This window comes from Eubalaena glacialis, chromosome 19, assembly GCF_028564815.1.
Source record: "Eubalaena glacialis isolate mEubGla1 chromosome 19, mEubGla1.1.hap2.+ XY, whole genome shotgun sequence".
Classification (NCBI taxonomy): Eukaryota; Metazoa; Chordata; class Mammalia; order Artiodactyla; family Balaenidae; genus Eubalaena; species Eubalaena glacialis.
This window is the reverse complement of record NC_083734.1, coordinates 26,943,448-26,959,616: the sequence shown is the minus strand read 5'-3', so window position 1 is coordinate 26,959,616 and position 16,169 is coordinate 26,943,448. Positions and strand designations below refer to the sequence as shown.

Here is a 16,169-nt window from a genome sequence, read left to right as displayed (position 1 = left end):
CGACGGGAGGGTGGTCGGAGACCAGGATCTGAACAACCCTGACTTTGGAGGCCTCCCTTCTTTTCTCCCTGCCCTCCTTCTTCCCAGGCGCCGGGGCCTGGATGGCCTGCAAAGCTCTTGCACTCACTGCCCCCCACCCTTCCACCTCATGGTAACTGCTGGAGTAGGCTCAGCAAAGGAAGCAGCAATAGGGCGGAACGACAAGGCTTGTCAGACAAACACCGTCCAGCACCTGCTGCGTGCCTGGCCCTGGTAGCGTGTCACCTTTATTCCATAACAGCTCTGCAAGGTAAACAGAGAAAGGCCTTCTGCTAGACAGCGAGGAGGCAGGCTCTGAGGCTGAGCAGCTGAGCCCGGTGAATGGCGGCGCTGGGATTTGGACCCAGGCCAGTTCCCTACCACCTCTCTATACTGCTCTCAACGAGCTCCTGGGTGCTACGTGCTGTGGCTCCCAGAGGGAGCCTTCCTACAGCATCAGCAGAAGGCTGGGAGCAGACAAGCGGGTCGAGGTGGTTGCAGAGGAGGGGCAGGGTCCCTTGCCCAAACACTGCCTGCCTGTCCAGCCCTGCAGCCCCTGGAACCCGCCCTCCATAGACCGCTTGTGCAGGGTTTCTTGGCGGCTCCTTCCTATCTGCTTTCCCCTCATCACCACCTGGAGCGGTCAGCACGCCAAAACCCCTCAGAGATGGGCCAACATGGCAGGGATGGGCCTAGAGCCCGGGTTCTGTCCCAAGCTTGTCCCAGGGACCGTGGCGGCCCGCAGTTGCGGCAAAACCCGTGCACACCTCACTACTGCTGAAGAATGAGAGTCCTCTCGGGGGGAGAGCAGAGCTCAGTCTGAGTCCTCTCCGGGGGGGACCCTGGAAGGAGAGCGACCTCGGTTCCATCCGCCCTGCCCCAGCTTCCAATCTCCTGGGCGCATCTGGGCTCCTGAGGGCAGGGGAGGCGAGCACATTTGGGGAGCACTCCACATCTTTTGCAATCTCTCTCCTTCCTGAGGGTCACTGTCCCACTCTCACAGGCCTGGAAGCTGAGGTCCAGGGAGCGGTGCGGTCTCCCCCGGTCACCCGGGAGATCAGCAGCAAGGAACTCGGTGGGCTTGCTGCAACTGCACGGTGACGGTCCATCCTGACCCTTATGCAGGAGAGGGGCCCCCGCTGAAGACAAGGAGATAAGATCAGCGGGCCCAGGCCCTCAACTGGGGCTTGTGAAAGGGGTTGCTGAACGGGCTGTTTCAAGAGCAACGGGCGGGCCAGTGCTGCTGCTGTGGGAAGAGGCTGCGGAGGGCGTGGCGGCTGCGTTGGGCGGGGCTCGGGGGGGTGGGCAGGAGGCGAGGACACCCCACAGGCACAGGGACTGCTCCGAGGAAGGGATGGACACGTGCACCTGCAGAAGGGGCGAGCACAGGCAGGCTGCAGGGTGCAGCGGGGGTGACTCTGGGGCTGAGCGCTGAGGTGGGGGTGAGCGCTCTCCAGGCAGACCAGGATGGGGTCGGAGCAAAGGATGAGCTTGGCTCATCCAGTGGCAGAAACCAGGAGGAAAGGCCAGGGGGTGTGAAGGCCTGGGCCCTGGGGGGAGCGCCGACTGGGGGCGTTCTACCCTTCAGATGCAGAAATGGAGGCCCAGCCAAGATGGTGCAGGCTGTGGCAGAGTGGGGTCCAAACCCAGGTGGGTAGGAGCCCACTGCCTCCCCTAAGGAAGCCACTGCTGACTAAGCCCATAGAAAGTCAGAATTTACACCCAGCACGTGGTGCAAACCTGCTACTGACATGCACTGAAGAAGCACGCAGAGAAGCGCTAAGCCCGAGGCAGGTCCTCAGCTTGCACGGAAGCCTGCTGCCATCACTCCGCGGGGTGCTTCCCGGTGACATTGCACTGTGTCCCCCAAATGGCCCATGAGGCAGCACCTTAATTTTCAGTGCTAGGCCCTGCTTCCACCATCACCTCACCTTCCCCTGCATCTTGGAGAGAGCTGGAGCAAGGGGGAGGGACCGAATCATTGATCCCACATCATTCATCCCCTCAATCAATTTACTGAGCACCTACTGAATACTAGGCCTTGTGCTGGGGGCTGGAGAGATATGACAGTAAGGCAGACCCGGCTTCTGCCCTGTTGGAGGAGGAGAGGGGCCTTTTCTATGATTTAGCCCAAGTCCCATTTTAGGAATGTGGAAACTGAGGTTCAGAGAGGAGAAGTGACTTGCCCAAGACCACACAAATAGTTAGGGGCAGGACCAGGTGCAGCGCTCTTCTGAGGCACACCCAGCAAATATTCACTGAGCGACATCTGTGTTCTAGGCACTGCTCTGGGCCCTGGGAGAAATATATCAGTGAACTCGATAGCAAAGAGGCTGGGGATGGAGTGAGCAGATGAAAGAACGTGTCCATGTTGGTGAGGGGTGAAGTGGGGTGTTTCAGTGTCACAACTCCCCCGAAAACGAGAGGGAAGTCCCAGAGCTCCACCTCAAGAGGCTGGGCTTCTGAGGCCCAGAGCTCCCCTCCCTCCCCCAGGACAGGCTATAAAAGTCCCTTCCCAGCTACTTCCGCAGAAGAGCAGGAGGAGGTGAGAGGTCAGCTCAGCATCCTCTCTGGGTGAGAAGGCATTAGGGGACACCAACCCGTGTGATCACTTACCCCCCTGTGGCTGGGGTCTCACTGCAGAGATGAAGTTGCTCCTGGCCCTGGTGGGGCTCCTAGCCACCCTCATCCTGGCCCGGCTCTCTGAGGGCACCACCCCAGGTAATAGCCCCTTGGACAGCCAAGGAGGAGGGCAATGGAGGGGGAAGCACTTGGGTCTGAGGGACCTGTGGCTGCCCTGGACCCTAAGCCTCCTTCCCCCTGAACAGCCTCCCCTAGGGTAGTGGAGACCTCGGTCCTCCAGAGCTGCATAACAGAGGCCAAGTTGCTAGTGGATGCTGCCTACAATCAGACTGAGAGGAGGTGGGCCTGGGCCTGGGTCTGGGGACTGCATGGGCCTGGAAGGGTTGACGATGGGGGATGGATGGACTCCAGCCAAGGTCATCTCACCCATCACCTGCCCCTGGGCACCTTGGGGCAGTGCCATGTCGGTAGAGAGCCTCCCTTCTATCCATCCTTCTGTCTGTTTACACTGTGCTGACTGTCCACTGCCCAGGTTGGGGCTCTGCTGGGTGTGCCTGCTTCCTCTCTCCAGCCCTCACTTCTCCTCTTCTGGGCAGCATCAAGCAGCGCCTTCACAGTGGCTTGGCAAGCCCCATGGACCTCCTGTCCTACTTCAAACAACCGGTAGCGGCCACCAGGAGAGTCATTCAGGCTGCCGATTATATGCACGTGGCCTTGGGACTGCTGGAAGAGAAGTTACAACTCCAGGGGTCCAGATCCTTCAATGTCACTGGTACTGTGGAGTGGAAGGAAGCCAGGAGGGGGTTGCAGGTTGCACGCCTTGAGGTGTTGGGAGGGGAGAGGGAAAGGGATGGGAGGTACAGAACAGACCAGCTCTAGAAGTTAGAACCCTGCCCACTGTCCCACCCCCAGATGTGCTAACGAAATCCCAAATGCGGCTGCTGTCCCAGGCCAGTGGCTGTGCAGCCCAGGATGAAGCCGAGAAGTGCAGTGACAAGTACCGAACCATCACTGGGAGATGCAACAACAAGTGGGTGCTGGAGCGGCATCTGACCTGGTGGGGCCCAGTTCCCTCCTCTCCTTCCCAACCCTGCTGACCCCAGCCCACCCATCGCTGCAGGAGGAGACCCTGGCTGGGGGCCTCCAACCAGGCCCTGGCACGCTGGCTGCCAGCCGAGTATGAGGACAGGCTGTCGCTCCCCTTCGGCTGGACCCCCGGCAAGAGGCGCAACGGCTTCCTCCTCCCCCTTGTGAGTCACGGCTGAGGGGCTGGAGGACGTTCCATCTCTTCTCAATGTGGGGAGTAAAAGCGCAGCCTGGAGTCGGACAGGGCTCGAACCAGGCTCTCCCACAGGCTGGCTGATGACTCTGGGCAAGGACTCCAGCTCAATCATTTTCCTCAGCTGTAAAATGGCAGTAAAACCCACTTAATATTGCTGTTGTGACTAGTAAATAAAGTCCTGGATATAAACATCCACGTAGGATGTGATATATTAATGCTAGCCATTACAATATTGTTTTTTCTGGAAGAATTCATCTCAAAGTACCTTGCTAAATATAAGGAGCAATACCTCTTAATGTAGTTCTATCTATTGACCTAAACTATTTCACATTTAACAATTTATCAATCTTCTATTCATATGCCAAAATAACAATCTGTCATCTACCCATCTATCAACATCTATTTATCAATTTTTCTTCCGTTGATCTTTCCATCTATCCAATTCTCTATTTATTATCCGTCGCCTAGCAACCAATCCTTGCATCTATCAATCAGTTCTACCATCTAATTATCCATTAGTCTATAAATTGATCTATCAGTTTGATCTATTTATCTCTCTGGAGAAGCTGGTGGGGTCTGAGCCAGCCAACCTGGCCCATCCCCTTCCTGGAATTACTCCTGGAATCCTCAGGAGCTGGGCTGGAGAGCATCCGTGTAGGAATGACAGCCACATAGGAAGTGGGACAAAGCAGGGGAGGGGAGGGGAGGGCAGGGGAGGAGGAGAGACTGTACTAACTCCAGCAGGGGCAACCTGCCACCCCCTGAGTCCTGGGTTGGCCCTGACACCCTGCAGAGTCAGCGCCCCACGCTTGTCTATCTCCCCACCAGGTCCGAGCCGTCTCCAACCAGATCGTGCGCTTCCCCAGCGAGAGGCTAACCTCCGACCAAGGCCGGTCCCTCATGTTCATGCAGTGGGGCCAGTTCATTGACCACGACTTGGACTTCGTCCCTGAGTCCCCAGCCAGAGTGGCCTTCACTGTGGGCGTCGACTGTGAGAGGACCTGTGCCCAGCTGCCCCCCTGCTTCCCCATCAAGGTACTTACCCCCAACGCCCAGGCTCCTGATGTGGCCTCCACCTCTGGCCGAGAGCTGGGGCTGGGCATCTGGCACCTAGTGCACCTGCCTTAAGGAGCTGCCTGTGACGCTGGAGTATCAGACAGAGACAAGATGCACAGTCCGGCACAGACGCCTGGTTCTGTGTGTGTTTGTGGGGGGTGGGGGGCAACCTGCCAGGAGGTCCTGGTGCTGGCCTCATGGAAGGGGAAGAAGTTGAGACTAGCCTTGACCCCTGGGTCCCTTTCCAACAGGGGAAGACTTTAGGATCTCTTAGCTCTTGCCCTTCTCTCCCTCCTGGGGTGGTCTGAAGGCCCTGCAGTTCTCACCACTTCCTGGGATCGGGTTGTGAGCACGGTGCTCTCCTTCAGCTGGGAGGCAAGGATGGTGCGGGACACTAGGGAAGAAAAGACGGGCTCCAGGGAGTACAGCCTCTGCTGGGGACAGAGGGGACCCTCTGTGCACACACACACACACACACACACACATTCACTCGCCCCTACTGGGTAGGGCAACGTTCTCGCGACATGACATGTGAGGGCCCCTGGCTGGCTCCTTCCTCAAGCTCCTCTGGGGAACTGCCCCCTATCTTCCTATTATACCTTTAGCTCTTGACTTTTATTTATTTATTTAATTTTTAACATCCTTATTGGCGTATAATTGCTTTACAATGGTGTGTTAGTTTCTGCTTTATAACAAAGTGAATCAGCCATACATACACATACATCCCCATATCTCCTCCCTCTTGCATCTCCCTCCCACCCTCCCTATCCCACCCCTCTAGGTGGTCACAAAGCACCGAGCTGATCTCCCTGTGCTATGCAGCTGCTTCCCACTAGCTATCTATTTTACATTTGGTAGTGTATATATGTCCATGCCACTCTCTCACTTCATCGCAGCTTATCCTTCCCCCTCCCTGTGTCCTCAAGTCCATTCTCTACATCTGCGTCTTTATTCCTGCCCTGCCGCTAGGTTCCTCAGAACCTTTTTTTTTAGATTCCATATATATGTGTTAGCATACGGTATTTGTTTTTCTCTTTCTGACTTACTTCACTCTGTATGACAGACTCTAGGTCCATCCACCTCACTACAAATAACTCAATTTCGTTTCCTTTTATGGCTGAGTAATATTCCATTGTATATATGTGTCACATCTTCTTTATCCATTCATCTGTCGATGGACACTTAGGTTGCTTCCTTGTCCCGGCTATTGTAAATAGAGCTGCAATGAATATTGTGGTACATGACTCCTTTTGAATTATGGTTTTCTCAGGGTATATGCCCCGTAGTGGGATTGTTGTGTTATATGGTAGTTTTGTTTTTAGTTTTTTAAGGAACCTCCATACTGTTCTCCATAGTGGCTGTATCAATTTACATTCCCACCAACAGTGCAAGAGGGTTCCCTTTTCTCCACACCCTCTCCAGCATTTATTGTTTGTAGATTTTTTGATGATGGCCATTTTGACTATTTCCTTACCCATATTAGGGAAGTTTTCAACTGTAATCTCTTCAAATACTTTCTCAGTCCCTTTTTTTTCCTCTTCTTCTTCTGGGACCCCTATAATTCGAATGTTGGTGCGTTTAATGTTGTCCCAGAGCTCTCTGAGATTGTCCTAAATTCTTTTCATTCTTTTTTCTTTATTCTGCTCTGCAGTAGTTATTTCCACTATCTTATCTTCTAGGTCACTTATCTGTTCTTCTGCCTCAGTTATTCTGCTATTGATTCCTTCTAGAGAATTTTTAATTTCATTTATCATGTTGTTCATCATTGTTTGTTTGCTCTTTAGTTCTTCTATGTCCTTGTTAAACGTTTCTTGTATTTTCTCCATTCTATTTCCAAGATTTTGCATCGTCTTTACTATCATTATTCTGAATTCTTTTTCAGGTAGACTGCCTATTTCCTCTTCATTGTTTGGTCTGGTGGGTTTTTGCCTTGCTCCTTCATCCACTGTGTGTTTCTCTGTCTTCTCATTTTGCTTAACTTACTGTGTTTGGGGTCTCCTTTTCACAGGCTGCAGGTTCGTAGTTTCCATTGTTTTTGGTGTCTGTCCCCAGTGGCTAAGGTTTGTTCAGTGGGTTATGTAGGCTTCCTGGTGGAGGGGACTGGTGCCTGTGTTCTGGTGGATGAGGCTGGATCTTGTCTTTCTGGTGGGCAGGACCACATCCGGTGGTGTGTTTTGGAGTGTCTGTGACCTTATTAAGATTTTAGGCAGCCTCTCTGCTAATGGGTGGGTTTGTGTTCCTGTCTTGCTAGTTGTTTGGCATAGGGTGTCCAGCACTGTAGCTTGCCTGTCATTGAGTGGAGTTGGGTCTTAGCGTTGAGATGGAGATCTCTGGGAGAGCTTTCACTGTTTGATATTATGTGGAGCTGGGAGGTCTCTGGTGGACCAATATCCTGAACTCAGCTCTCCCACCTCAGAGGCACAGGCCTGACACCCAGGCTGAGCACCAAGACCCTGTCAGCCACATGGCTCAGAAGAAAAGGGAGAAAAAAAGAAAGAAAGAAAGAAAGAAAGAGAGAAAGAAAATAAAGTAAAATAAAGTTATTAAAATAAAAAATTTATTAAAAATTAAAAAAAATCTTAAGTAATAAAAAAAAGAAAGAAAGAAGAGAGCAACAAACCAAAAAACAAATCCACCAATGATAACAAGTGCTTAAAACTATAGTAAAAACAACAACAACAACAAAAAAAAAAAACAGACAGAACCCTAGGACAAATGGTAAAAGCAAAGCTATACAGACAAACTCACACAAAGAAGCATACACATACACACTCACAAATAGAGAAAAAGGAAAAAAATATATATATCTATATATAAAAAAAAAATGGAAGAGAGCAACTAAATCAATAAACAAATCTACCAATGATAATAAACTCTAAATACTAAAGTAAGATAAACATAAAACCAGAAATAAATCAGATGCAAAAAGCAAACCCCAAGTCTACAGTTGCTCCCAAAGTCCACCGTCTCAGTTTTGGGATGATTCGTTGTCTATTCAGGTATTCCACAGATGCAGGTACATCAAGTTGACTGTGGAGATTTAATCCGCTGCTCCTGAGGCTGCTGGGAGAGATTTCCCTTTCTCTTCTTTGTTCGCACTGCTCCCGGGGTTCAGCTTTGGATTTGGCCCCGCCTCTGTGTGTAGGTCGCCCTCTGGCGTCTGTTCTTCACTCAGACAGGATGGGGTTAAAGGAGCAGCTGATTCGGGGGCTCTGGCTCACTCAGGCGGGGGGCGGGGGGTGGAGGGAGCGGTACAGATGCGGGGCGAGCCTGCGGCGGCAGAGGCCGGCGTGACGTTGCAGCAGCCTGAGGCGCACCGTGTGTTCTCCCTGGGAAGCTGTCCCTGGATCACGGGACCCTGGCAGTGGCGGGCTGCACAGGCTCCCGGGAGGGGAGGTGTGGATAGTGACCTGTGCTCGCACACAGGCTTCTTGGTGGTGGCAGCAGCAGCCTTAGCGTTTCATGCCTGTCTCTGGGGTCCGCGCTGATAGGCGTGGCTTGCGCCAGTCTCTGGAGCTCGTTTAGGCGGCGCTCTGAATCCCCTCTCCTCGCGCACCAGGAAACAAAGAGTCAAGAAAAAGTCTCTTGCCTCTTCGGCAGCTCCAGACCTTTTCCCGGACTCCCTCCTGGCTAGCTGTGGCGCACTAGCTCCCTTCAGGCTGTGTTCACGCCGCCAACCCCAGTCCTCTCCCTGCGATCCTACCGAAGCCCGAGCCTCAGCTCCCAGCCCCCGCCCGCCCCGGCGGGTGAGCAGACAGGCCTCTCGGGCTGGTGAGTGCTGGTCGGCACCGCTCCTCTGAGCGGGAATCTCTCCGCTTTGCCCTCCGCACCCCTGTTGCTGGGCTCTCCTCCGTGGCTCCAAAGCTCCCCCCCTCCACCACCCGCAGTCTCCACCCGCGAAGGGACTTCCTAGTGTGTGGAAACCTTTCCTCCTTCACAGCTCCCTCCCACTGGTGCAGGTCCCGTCCCTATTCTTTTGTCTCTGTTATTTCTTTTTTCTTTTGCCCTATCCAAGTACGTGGGGGAGATTCTTGCCTTTTGGGAGGTCTGAGGTCTTCTGCCAGCATTCAGTAGGTGTTCCGTAGGAGCTGTTCCACATGTAGATGTATTTCTGATGTATTTGTGGGAAGGTGATCTCCACGTCTTACTCCTCCGCCATCTTGAAGGTCTCCCTAGCTCTTGACTTTTAAACCAAGCATAGCAAATGCCACCTCAATTTAGAGTTACGTTACTCTATGTCCAGGTCTGTTTTCACTGAATTGCCAGCTTCCTGCAACCTGTCCTGGGTTTCCTCGACCTTCACAGTCTCCGAGGCACCCGGCACAGAAAGGGGCTTAGGAAATGTCTGTTGAATTGAATGGAATGAAAGGAGCACAAGCCTCATGTCAGGAGAACTAGGTTTTAATCCCTCCTCTCCCGCTAACGAGTTGTCACTTCCCCTCTCTGAGCCTCAGTTTCCCCACCTGTAAAATGAGGCTCTAAGGCCTCGTCCATTTCTAACCTTTCATGACTCTATGACACAACGTGCTAAGGATGCTCAGATGACCTGGTGAGCAGCGTGAGTCTGGATGAGTCAAGGAGGGCTTCCTGGAAAAAGGGAGTTTTGAGCAAGGTTTTGAAGCAGGTGGGGGATGACCAGGAGGAGTGAGCTTGCTCGGGAGGGGCCCCAGTGTCACTGGCTCCTCTTCCACCTCAGATCCCGCCCAATGACCCCCGCATCATGAACCAGCGTGACTGCATCCCCTTCTTCCGCTCGGCACCCTCGTGCCCCCAAAACAACAACAAAGTCCGCAACCAGATCAACGCGCTCACCTCCTTCGTGGATGCCAGCATGGTGTACGGCAGCGAGGACGCCCTCGCCCTGCGGCTCCGCAACCAGACCAACCAGCTGGGGCTGCTGGCCGTCAACACCCGCTTCCATGACAACGGCAGGGCACTGCTGCCCTTCGACAATCTGCACGAAGACCCCTGCCTGCTCACCAACCGCACCGCGAACATCCCCTGCTTCCTGGCAGGTCAGACTCGGGGGTCGGAAGGAGGAAACACCCAGTCCCTGGGTTCTGGGTTGGGAAAGCCTGGTGGGACTCGATGGGGGTGCATGGCTTCAGACCTCAATATTAGACACACAGATCTGTGCACAGTCATCCCAGAATCAGTAAGTTGGAAGGAGTCCCTTTGTGAACCCGGTGTGTGGCCGGAGATCACCACTTGACTCTCTTCGGTGATAAGGGACTCACCCCCTCTGCTGTTCATCTGGAGCGGCGCTGACTGCAGAAAGCCCCTCCCCCCCCATTTGGATCCAATGCCCATCTGTTGCTCTTCATCATGCTTCTAGAACCTCGGAGAAAAAGCTCTATCTTTCACACAGTAATAGCCTCTTTAATAACCTGAAAGTAGCTTTCACTTCCACCTAATATTTTTTTCTTCTCCGGGCTAAATTCCCTTAGAATCTTCAGTTTCCCCCCTGCTCTTGCTAGACACTGTCACCTGGTACCTTCTTCTGGATGCATAATCTGAACTCTCCTGGGGGTCTTTGCCCCTGCCCCCCATGCTGGTTATCATAACGATGGTCATTGCTTCTGGTTATTTAATATATTTAAATGTGCCATCTCTAATCCTTACAGCAGCCCTGAAAGGAGAGCATTATTAGCGCCCTCGTTTTGCAGATGAGACACTCAGGGAAGATAACTAATGTGCTCCAGAGCAGAGTGTCAGATGGCAGGGTCCACAGTGAGGACTTAAGTCAGTGTAGTGGCCAGGTCTGGGCTCTTTCCACTCTGCTCCACCACCTCCTTTGCAGGGAGTCAGCTCCAGCCCCTTTTCTAAGGATTGTATGTTTCTTTGCTCCTGGCAAGAGCGGCATGCGCCTTCACCAGAGGTTTACTTAAGAGTAGATTGAATAAGACCACATACAAGGGCTTATTAGTTCAAAGCCAGCAAATGACTGTGTGTAAGGCCACCTTCAGGAATGTACTTTCCTTCCTGGCCTCTAGGAGAAGGTCTGACTACAGGAACAGGCTCTGCCCAAACTTCCTTCTTTCTCCTTCCATGGGGCTCCCTGGGGAGAGCAGCATGACACCAAGCCCAAAGCTGGGGAGAGGTCCAGCCCCCGGAAGAGAACGTGCAGAAGGATGCAGCCCACAGGACAGGTTCCTAGAGTCACCCAGGACCCTCCACCAGCTGTGGATCTGGTAATCCTGCAGAGCAGAATCATTAGGCAAAAGCGTTCCTGCCCAAGACCAGCAGCTGCCCTGTGCCACCTCATGCAAACTCATTCCAGTAACTTAGGAACCCGAGACTCCACTGTCCTCCCACTCCTGGCCCATTGTGTTTGTCAGTGGAGCCTCACAGCACAGCTGAGGAGATGGAGGTCCAGTGAGGGCCAGGAATTTGGCCCAGGTCACAAAATCCCACCACCTCTTTCTAGTCCCCAGAGCTCTGTCTGCCTTAGTAGAAAGACATTGCTCTGGGAAGGACTATGGTGACTCTGAACTTGGGGTTTTCAAGGTGACAGCCGGTCAACCGAAACCCCGAAACTGGCAGCCATGCACACCCTCTTTGTGCGAGAGCACAACCGGCTGGCAACTGAGCTGAGACACCTGAATCCTCAGTGGACCAGAGACAAGCTGTACCAGGAGGCTCGGAAGATCGTGGGGGCCATGGTCCAGGTAGGGGGCCCTGGGTCCCAGCATCCCTTAGAAGGCAATCTGGCGTGAGAAGCCATCCTGGGGGATGTGCCTCAAGTCAGCTAGGTCTGGGTGATTGGGAGTGCTCCTGAGATCCGACCTGTATCCCCAACACTGCCACTAACTCTCTCTGTGACCCCGTTCATGTCACCCAGCCTCTCTGGTCCTCAGTATCTCCATCAGACAATGGGAAATTAACATCGCCACATTTGACATACTGCCAATAAAGAATCAATATGTCTGAGCAGCCCTTCGAAAAGCAAAAGGTCTGTCCAAAGGCAAGGGAGTGGGGTGGGTGGCCACTAAGGTAACGTTCCTCCTCCATCTTTTCTTCCAGATCATCACCTACCGGGACTTTCTGCCCTTGGTTCTGGGCAAGGCCAGGGCCAGGAAAACCCTGGGGTCCTACCAGGGGTACTGCTCCAATGTAGACCCCCGTGTGGCCAACGTCTTCACCCTGGCCTTCCGCTTCGGCCACACCATGATCCAGCCCTTCATGTTCCGCCTGGACAGCCAGTACCAGGCCTCAGCACCCAACTCGCGGGTCCCACTCAGCTCCGCCTTCTTCGCCAGCTGGCGCATCGTGCACGAAGGTGACCAGGTTTTCCAGAGGCAGACAGGGCGAGGCGGTGGGGCCCAGCTTAGTGCCGGAGGCCAGGCTACTGCTAATCATCTCCCCAAGCAAGTGAAAACAAGGCAGGTGCCACCAAGACCCTCAGTCACGGGCCTCCCATCCCCTCCGGGATTAGAGGATTTCTAAAAGGGGAGGAGACTGGTGGTTGTGGTCCTGAAAGGAGCTTGCCTTCCACTCCTTCTCGGAGAAGTGGGGGTGATTGCCTTTCTTGCCGGCTCCAGCTCCCTTCATGTCCACCCAGGCCACTGTTTCCGGATACAAACATTATAGAATGTAAGTGACTGGCTTGTCCAGCTCTGAGCTAGCTTGGCATCATGTGATGACCCTAGGGGCTTCCAAGAGGCTGGTCCAATCTGTGCTGTTCATATTCCCCGCCACCAGGTGGCATCGACCCCATCCTCCGAGGCCTCATGGCCACCCCTGCCAAGCTGAACCGTCAAGATTCCATGTTAGTGGATGAGCTCCGGGACCGGCTGTTTCAGCAAGTGAGAAGGATCGGGCTGGACCTGGCAGCTCTCAACATGCAACGCAGCCGGGACCATGGCCTCCCAGGTGAGGGGGCTGCCCGCCCCTTCCCAGGCTTCCCCAGAGCAGGGTTGCTGGTGATGGTTGGTTGGGGGGAGGGTTCAGAGAAGACCCTTGGCGCCTCCTTTCTGACTGGGACTGTCTACAGGATGTGCTGAGGCTGATGCATTAAAGCATCCCTGGGACCTCCTTGTTGCTGTTCTGCCACATCTTCTCCATCCTCCATAGGGTCTCTAGCTTTAGGGTCACAACAGGACCAGGACTTGGACGCAGGAGCTGAAGGACACAGGACACAAAGGAGATCAGGACTTTCCAAGTAGAGAAAAACAGTGGCTTTAAAAGGCAGGGAAGAGCTGCTCCATGCCCCACCACCCTGGCAAGATCCAGGGAGGCAGTTCCAGGGATATAGAAACTGGCTCTTGGCTCTAATTGGGCAAAGAGCCTGAGAGGCAGGGAACAGGTGGAGTAAAGGTAAGACTGCCTTGGTTGTTTGGTGAGGCCACAGAAAGACTTTATCCCAGGAAATAAGAAAAATTAGGCACTTTGCTAGGATCTTTAATGGATATTAACTCTTTTAGTCCTCCCAATGACCTTGAAAAGCAGCTGTGACAGACATTTTTATAAATGAGGAAATAAACTCAGAGACATCTAGTAATTGGCCCAAGCCCACATAACTAGGAAGTTGTAAAATTCGAATCAGTTTCAAAATTTCTCCTTTCATCCCCCTGTTCAATCCACGATGTTAGGGGAAGGCTTTGGCCACAGCCTCGCTCATCTCTCCCTCTCCCCATCTCCTACTTCCCTGTCTAAATACAACCCGAAGCCCCATCTGCCTCTGCTAATTTTTGGCCGTGAATAATAAAGGGTGGGCAATTTCTACTGCACCTAACACAGCCCCTGGCTGGCACACAGCAGGCACTCAAGAACCTGAGTTTCTTTCCTTCCCTACGCTTGGGTGCTCCTGACAGCTAGTGTCGTGGGTGCCCCCTGCTGGAGATCTGATATTGCTAGCTGCCCAAGTTGCCACACAGTGAGTTTCTGTACCCTCTAAACTGTCCCAGAAATAGTGTACTGATCATAGCTCTTGCAGTCTCCTCAAATCCCTTCCCAAATTTGGAATTGGAAGGCCTGGTCTGAACGCCACTTAATGGTGGGGTGACCTTGGAAAAGTCACAGTTGCTCAAGCTCAGCGAATATCCATTGATAACATGGGGATTACAAAGTACCTCACAAAAATGTGAGGATCCTGAGAGATATCCACACAGAAGTGCTCAGTAATGGTGAAACATTATATGGTTTTTCTTTGTTCAGCTTGGGGGATGGTGTTTGGGAGTTGTAGTTCAATGGACAACGTTGGGCTGGTGTTTCTTTGAGTCATGGCAATGCTATCTTCCTCCTATCTTAATGGTCCCCATCATATCATGTGACTTGTCCTGGTGTGGGATCCTGATGGCTGAGAAATCAGTATGGTCTTTGTTAGTTTCTGAGTAGGTGAAAAAAAATTTTTAATTTTAGTTAAAATTTTAATTTTAAATTATATTGAGATATAATTAACATATCACAAAATTTACCAATGTAAAGTATATAATTCAATGATTTTAGTATATTTAGAGTTGTGCATCATATCTAATATCAGAACATTTTCATCACTCACAAAAGAAACCTAGTAATAATAGTCACTCCCCATCCCCACTCCAGCCCCTGACAATTACTAATCTTCTATCTCTACATATTTGCCTATTCTGGACCTTTCATATAAATGGAATCATACAGCATGTGGTCCTCTTCTGAGTAGATAAATTTTATCCATGTTTTTCATTTCTTGGTTCATTCACTCATTTATTCATTCGGGCATTCTACAAATCTGAGAGTCTTTTCTGTTCTAGGTAATGTCTTACTTGTGCCTGATTAATGCCACGATAATATCATTGTGATTGTGAGTGTTGGGTTGCGACAGCTTCTTACATTAGGACACTCTTCAGTGTGTGCACAAAGCATGGCTGTCTGCTCGCACTGAAAATTAAGAGGGCAGTGGTTTGGTCTTTGGAAGGTTCAAGGCCTCTTCTGCCAGCAGAGATTTTGTTCTGCCCAATATTGCCTGACCACAGAGCTCCATCAGGAGAAATCGCGGCGAGCAGAAGCTAATGGGAATCCGCAGGGGTAAGACTAAACTGCTCCTGTCCCCTTTCCCTACAGGGTACAACGCTTGGAGGCGCTTCTGCAGGCTCTCCCAGCCCCGGAATCTGGCACAGCTTAGCCAGGTTCTGAAAAACCAGGGTTTGGCAAGGAAGTTCCTGAATCTCTATGGAACACCTGACAACATTGACATCTGGACTGGGGCCATCGCAGAGCCTCTTTTGCCAGGGGCCCGAGTGGGGCCTCTTCTGGCTTGCCTTTTTGAGAACCAGTTCAGAAGAGCCCGAAATGGAGACAGGTAAGTGCCCCTACCCTAAAGGGACCAGCCCCAGAGGCAGGGCAGAAAAGCACTAGAATTTCAAGACTCAGAAATGAGAGAAAGTGCTCTTTTTAGCTTCATCTCTTCCAAGCACACAGGATCCGAGACCAGGAGCTCCTCCCTGGAGAGCTTGGTAAGAGGCAGAGAGAGCACTTGCCTGAGTTGGAGGCACCTTTAACTCAGGAGAGAGACTTCTCAGCCTCACTGTTCCAGGCTTAAGGATCCCAGAAAACATGGGCACAAAAGCTAAATCTGGTTTCCCTCCAATAAGCTTGTGGTTTAAGACTTGACTTCTTATTTGGATTTGGCATTTACCTGGGTTCAAATCCAGTCCTGGCTACTTAAATTACTGTGCAATTAATACCGGGCAATTTACTAGACTGCTGAACTTGTTTCTTCCTTTATAAAATGGGAATCATAGCTATTTTGCAGGGATTCTGGAGAATTGAATGAAATAATGTATGTAAAGTACCTCACACACAGCAGGTGCTCATTCCTGTTCATCCCTGCCAAACTTCACCCACATCTCTCCACTGTCTTGGTAGGTTCTGGTGGCAGAAACAGGGTGTCTTCACCAAGACACAGCGCAGGGCCCTGAGCCACATCTCCTTGTCTCGAATTGTGTGTGACAACACTGGTATCACCACCGTTCCGAGGGACATCTTCAGGGCCAACATCTACCCCCAGGGCTTTGTGCCCTGCACCTGCATCCCCAGCCTGAACCTGTCAGCCTGGAGAGGCAGATGAGGCTTCTGCAGGTAAGGGGGACCTCCTCCAACAGCCCTGGGCTGGGTCAGGCCCTCACTTCCTTCCCTGGACAGGACAGCTGAGTCCTCTCAGGCCCCTAAGCAGAAACAACAGAACTTGTCTCTAGCAACAGATCATGCTTTCACAGTGGCTTCCCAGTATGCTAGCCTCTGGGTTGATAGT

The 16,169-nt window shown here is 52.3% G+C and overlaps 1 protein-coding gene across 1 annotated transcript; it reads left to right on the top strand.

Moving 5' to 3' along the window:
* Positions 1 to 2,654: 2,654 nt before the first annotated feature.
* On the top strand, positions 2,655 to 15,986 carry EPX (eosinophil peroxidase). The gene is made up of 12 exons (XM_061175471.1): positions 2,655 to 2,739; positions 2,847 to 2,940; positions 3,198 to 3,373; positions 3,514 to 3,631; positions 3,722 to 3,851; positions 4,712 to 4,918; positions 9,636 to 9,954; positions 11,447 to 11,607; positions 11,963 to 12,218; positions 12,641 to 12,811; positions 14,981 to 15,218; positions 15,785 to 15,986. The coding sequence occupies exons 1-12, from the start codon at positions 2,664 to 2,666 to the stop codon at positions 15,984 to 15,986; spliced, it is 2,148 nt and encodes a 715-aa protein (XP_061031454.1). The 5' UTR covers positions 2,655 to 2,663.
* The last annotated feature ends 183 nt before the right edge of the window (positions 15,987 to 16,169 follow it).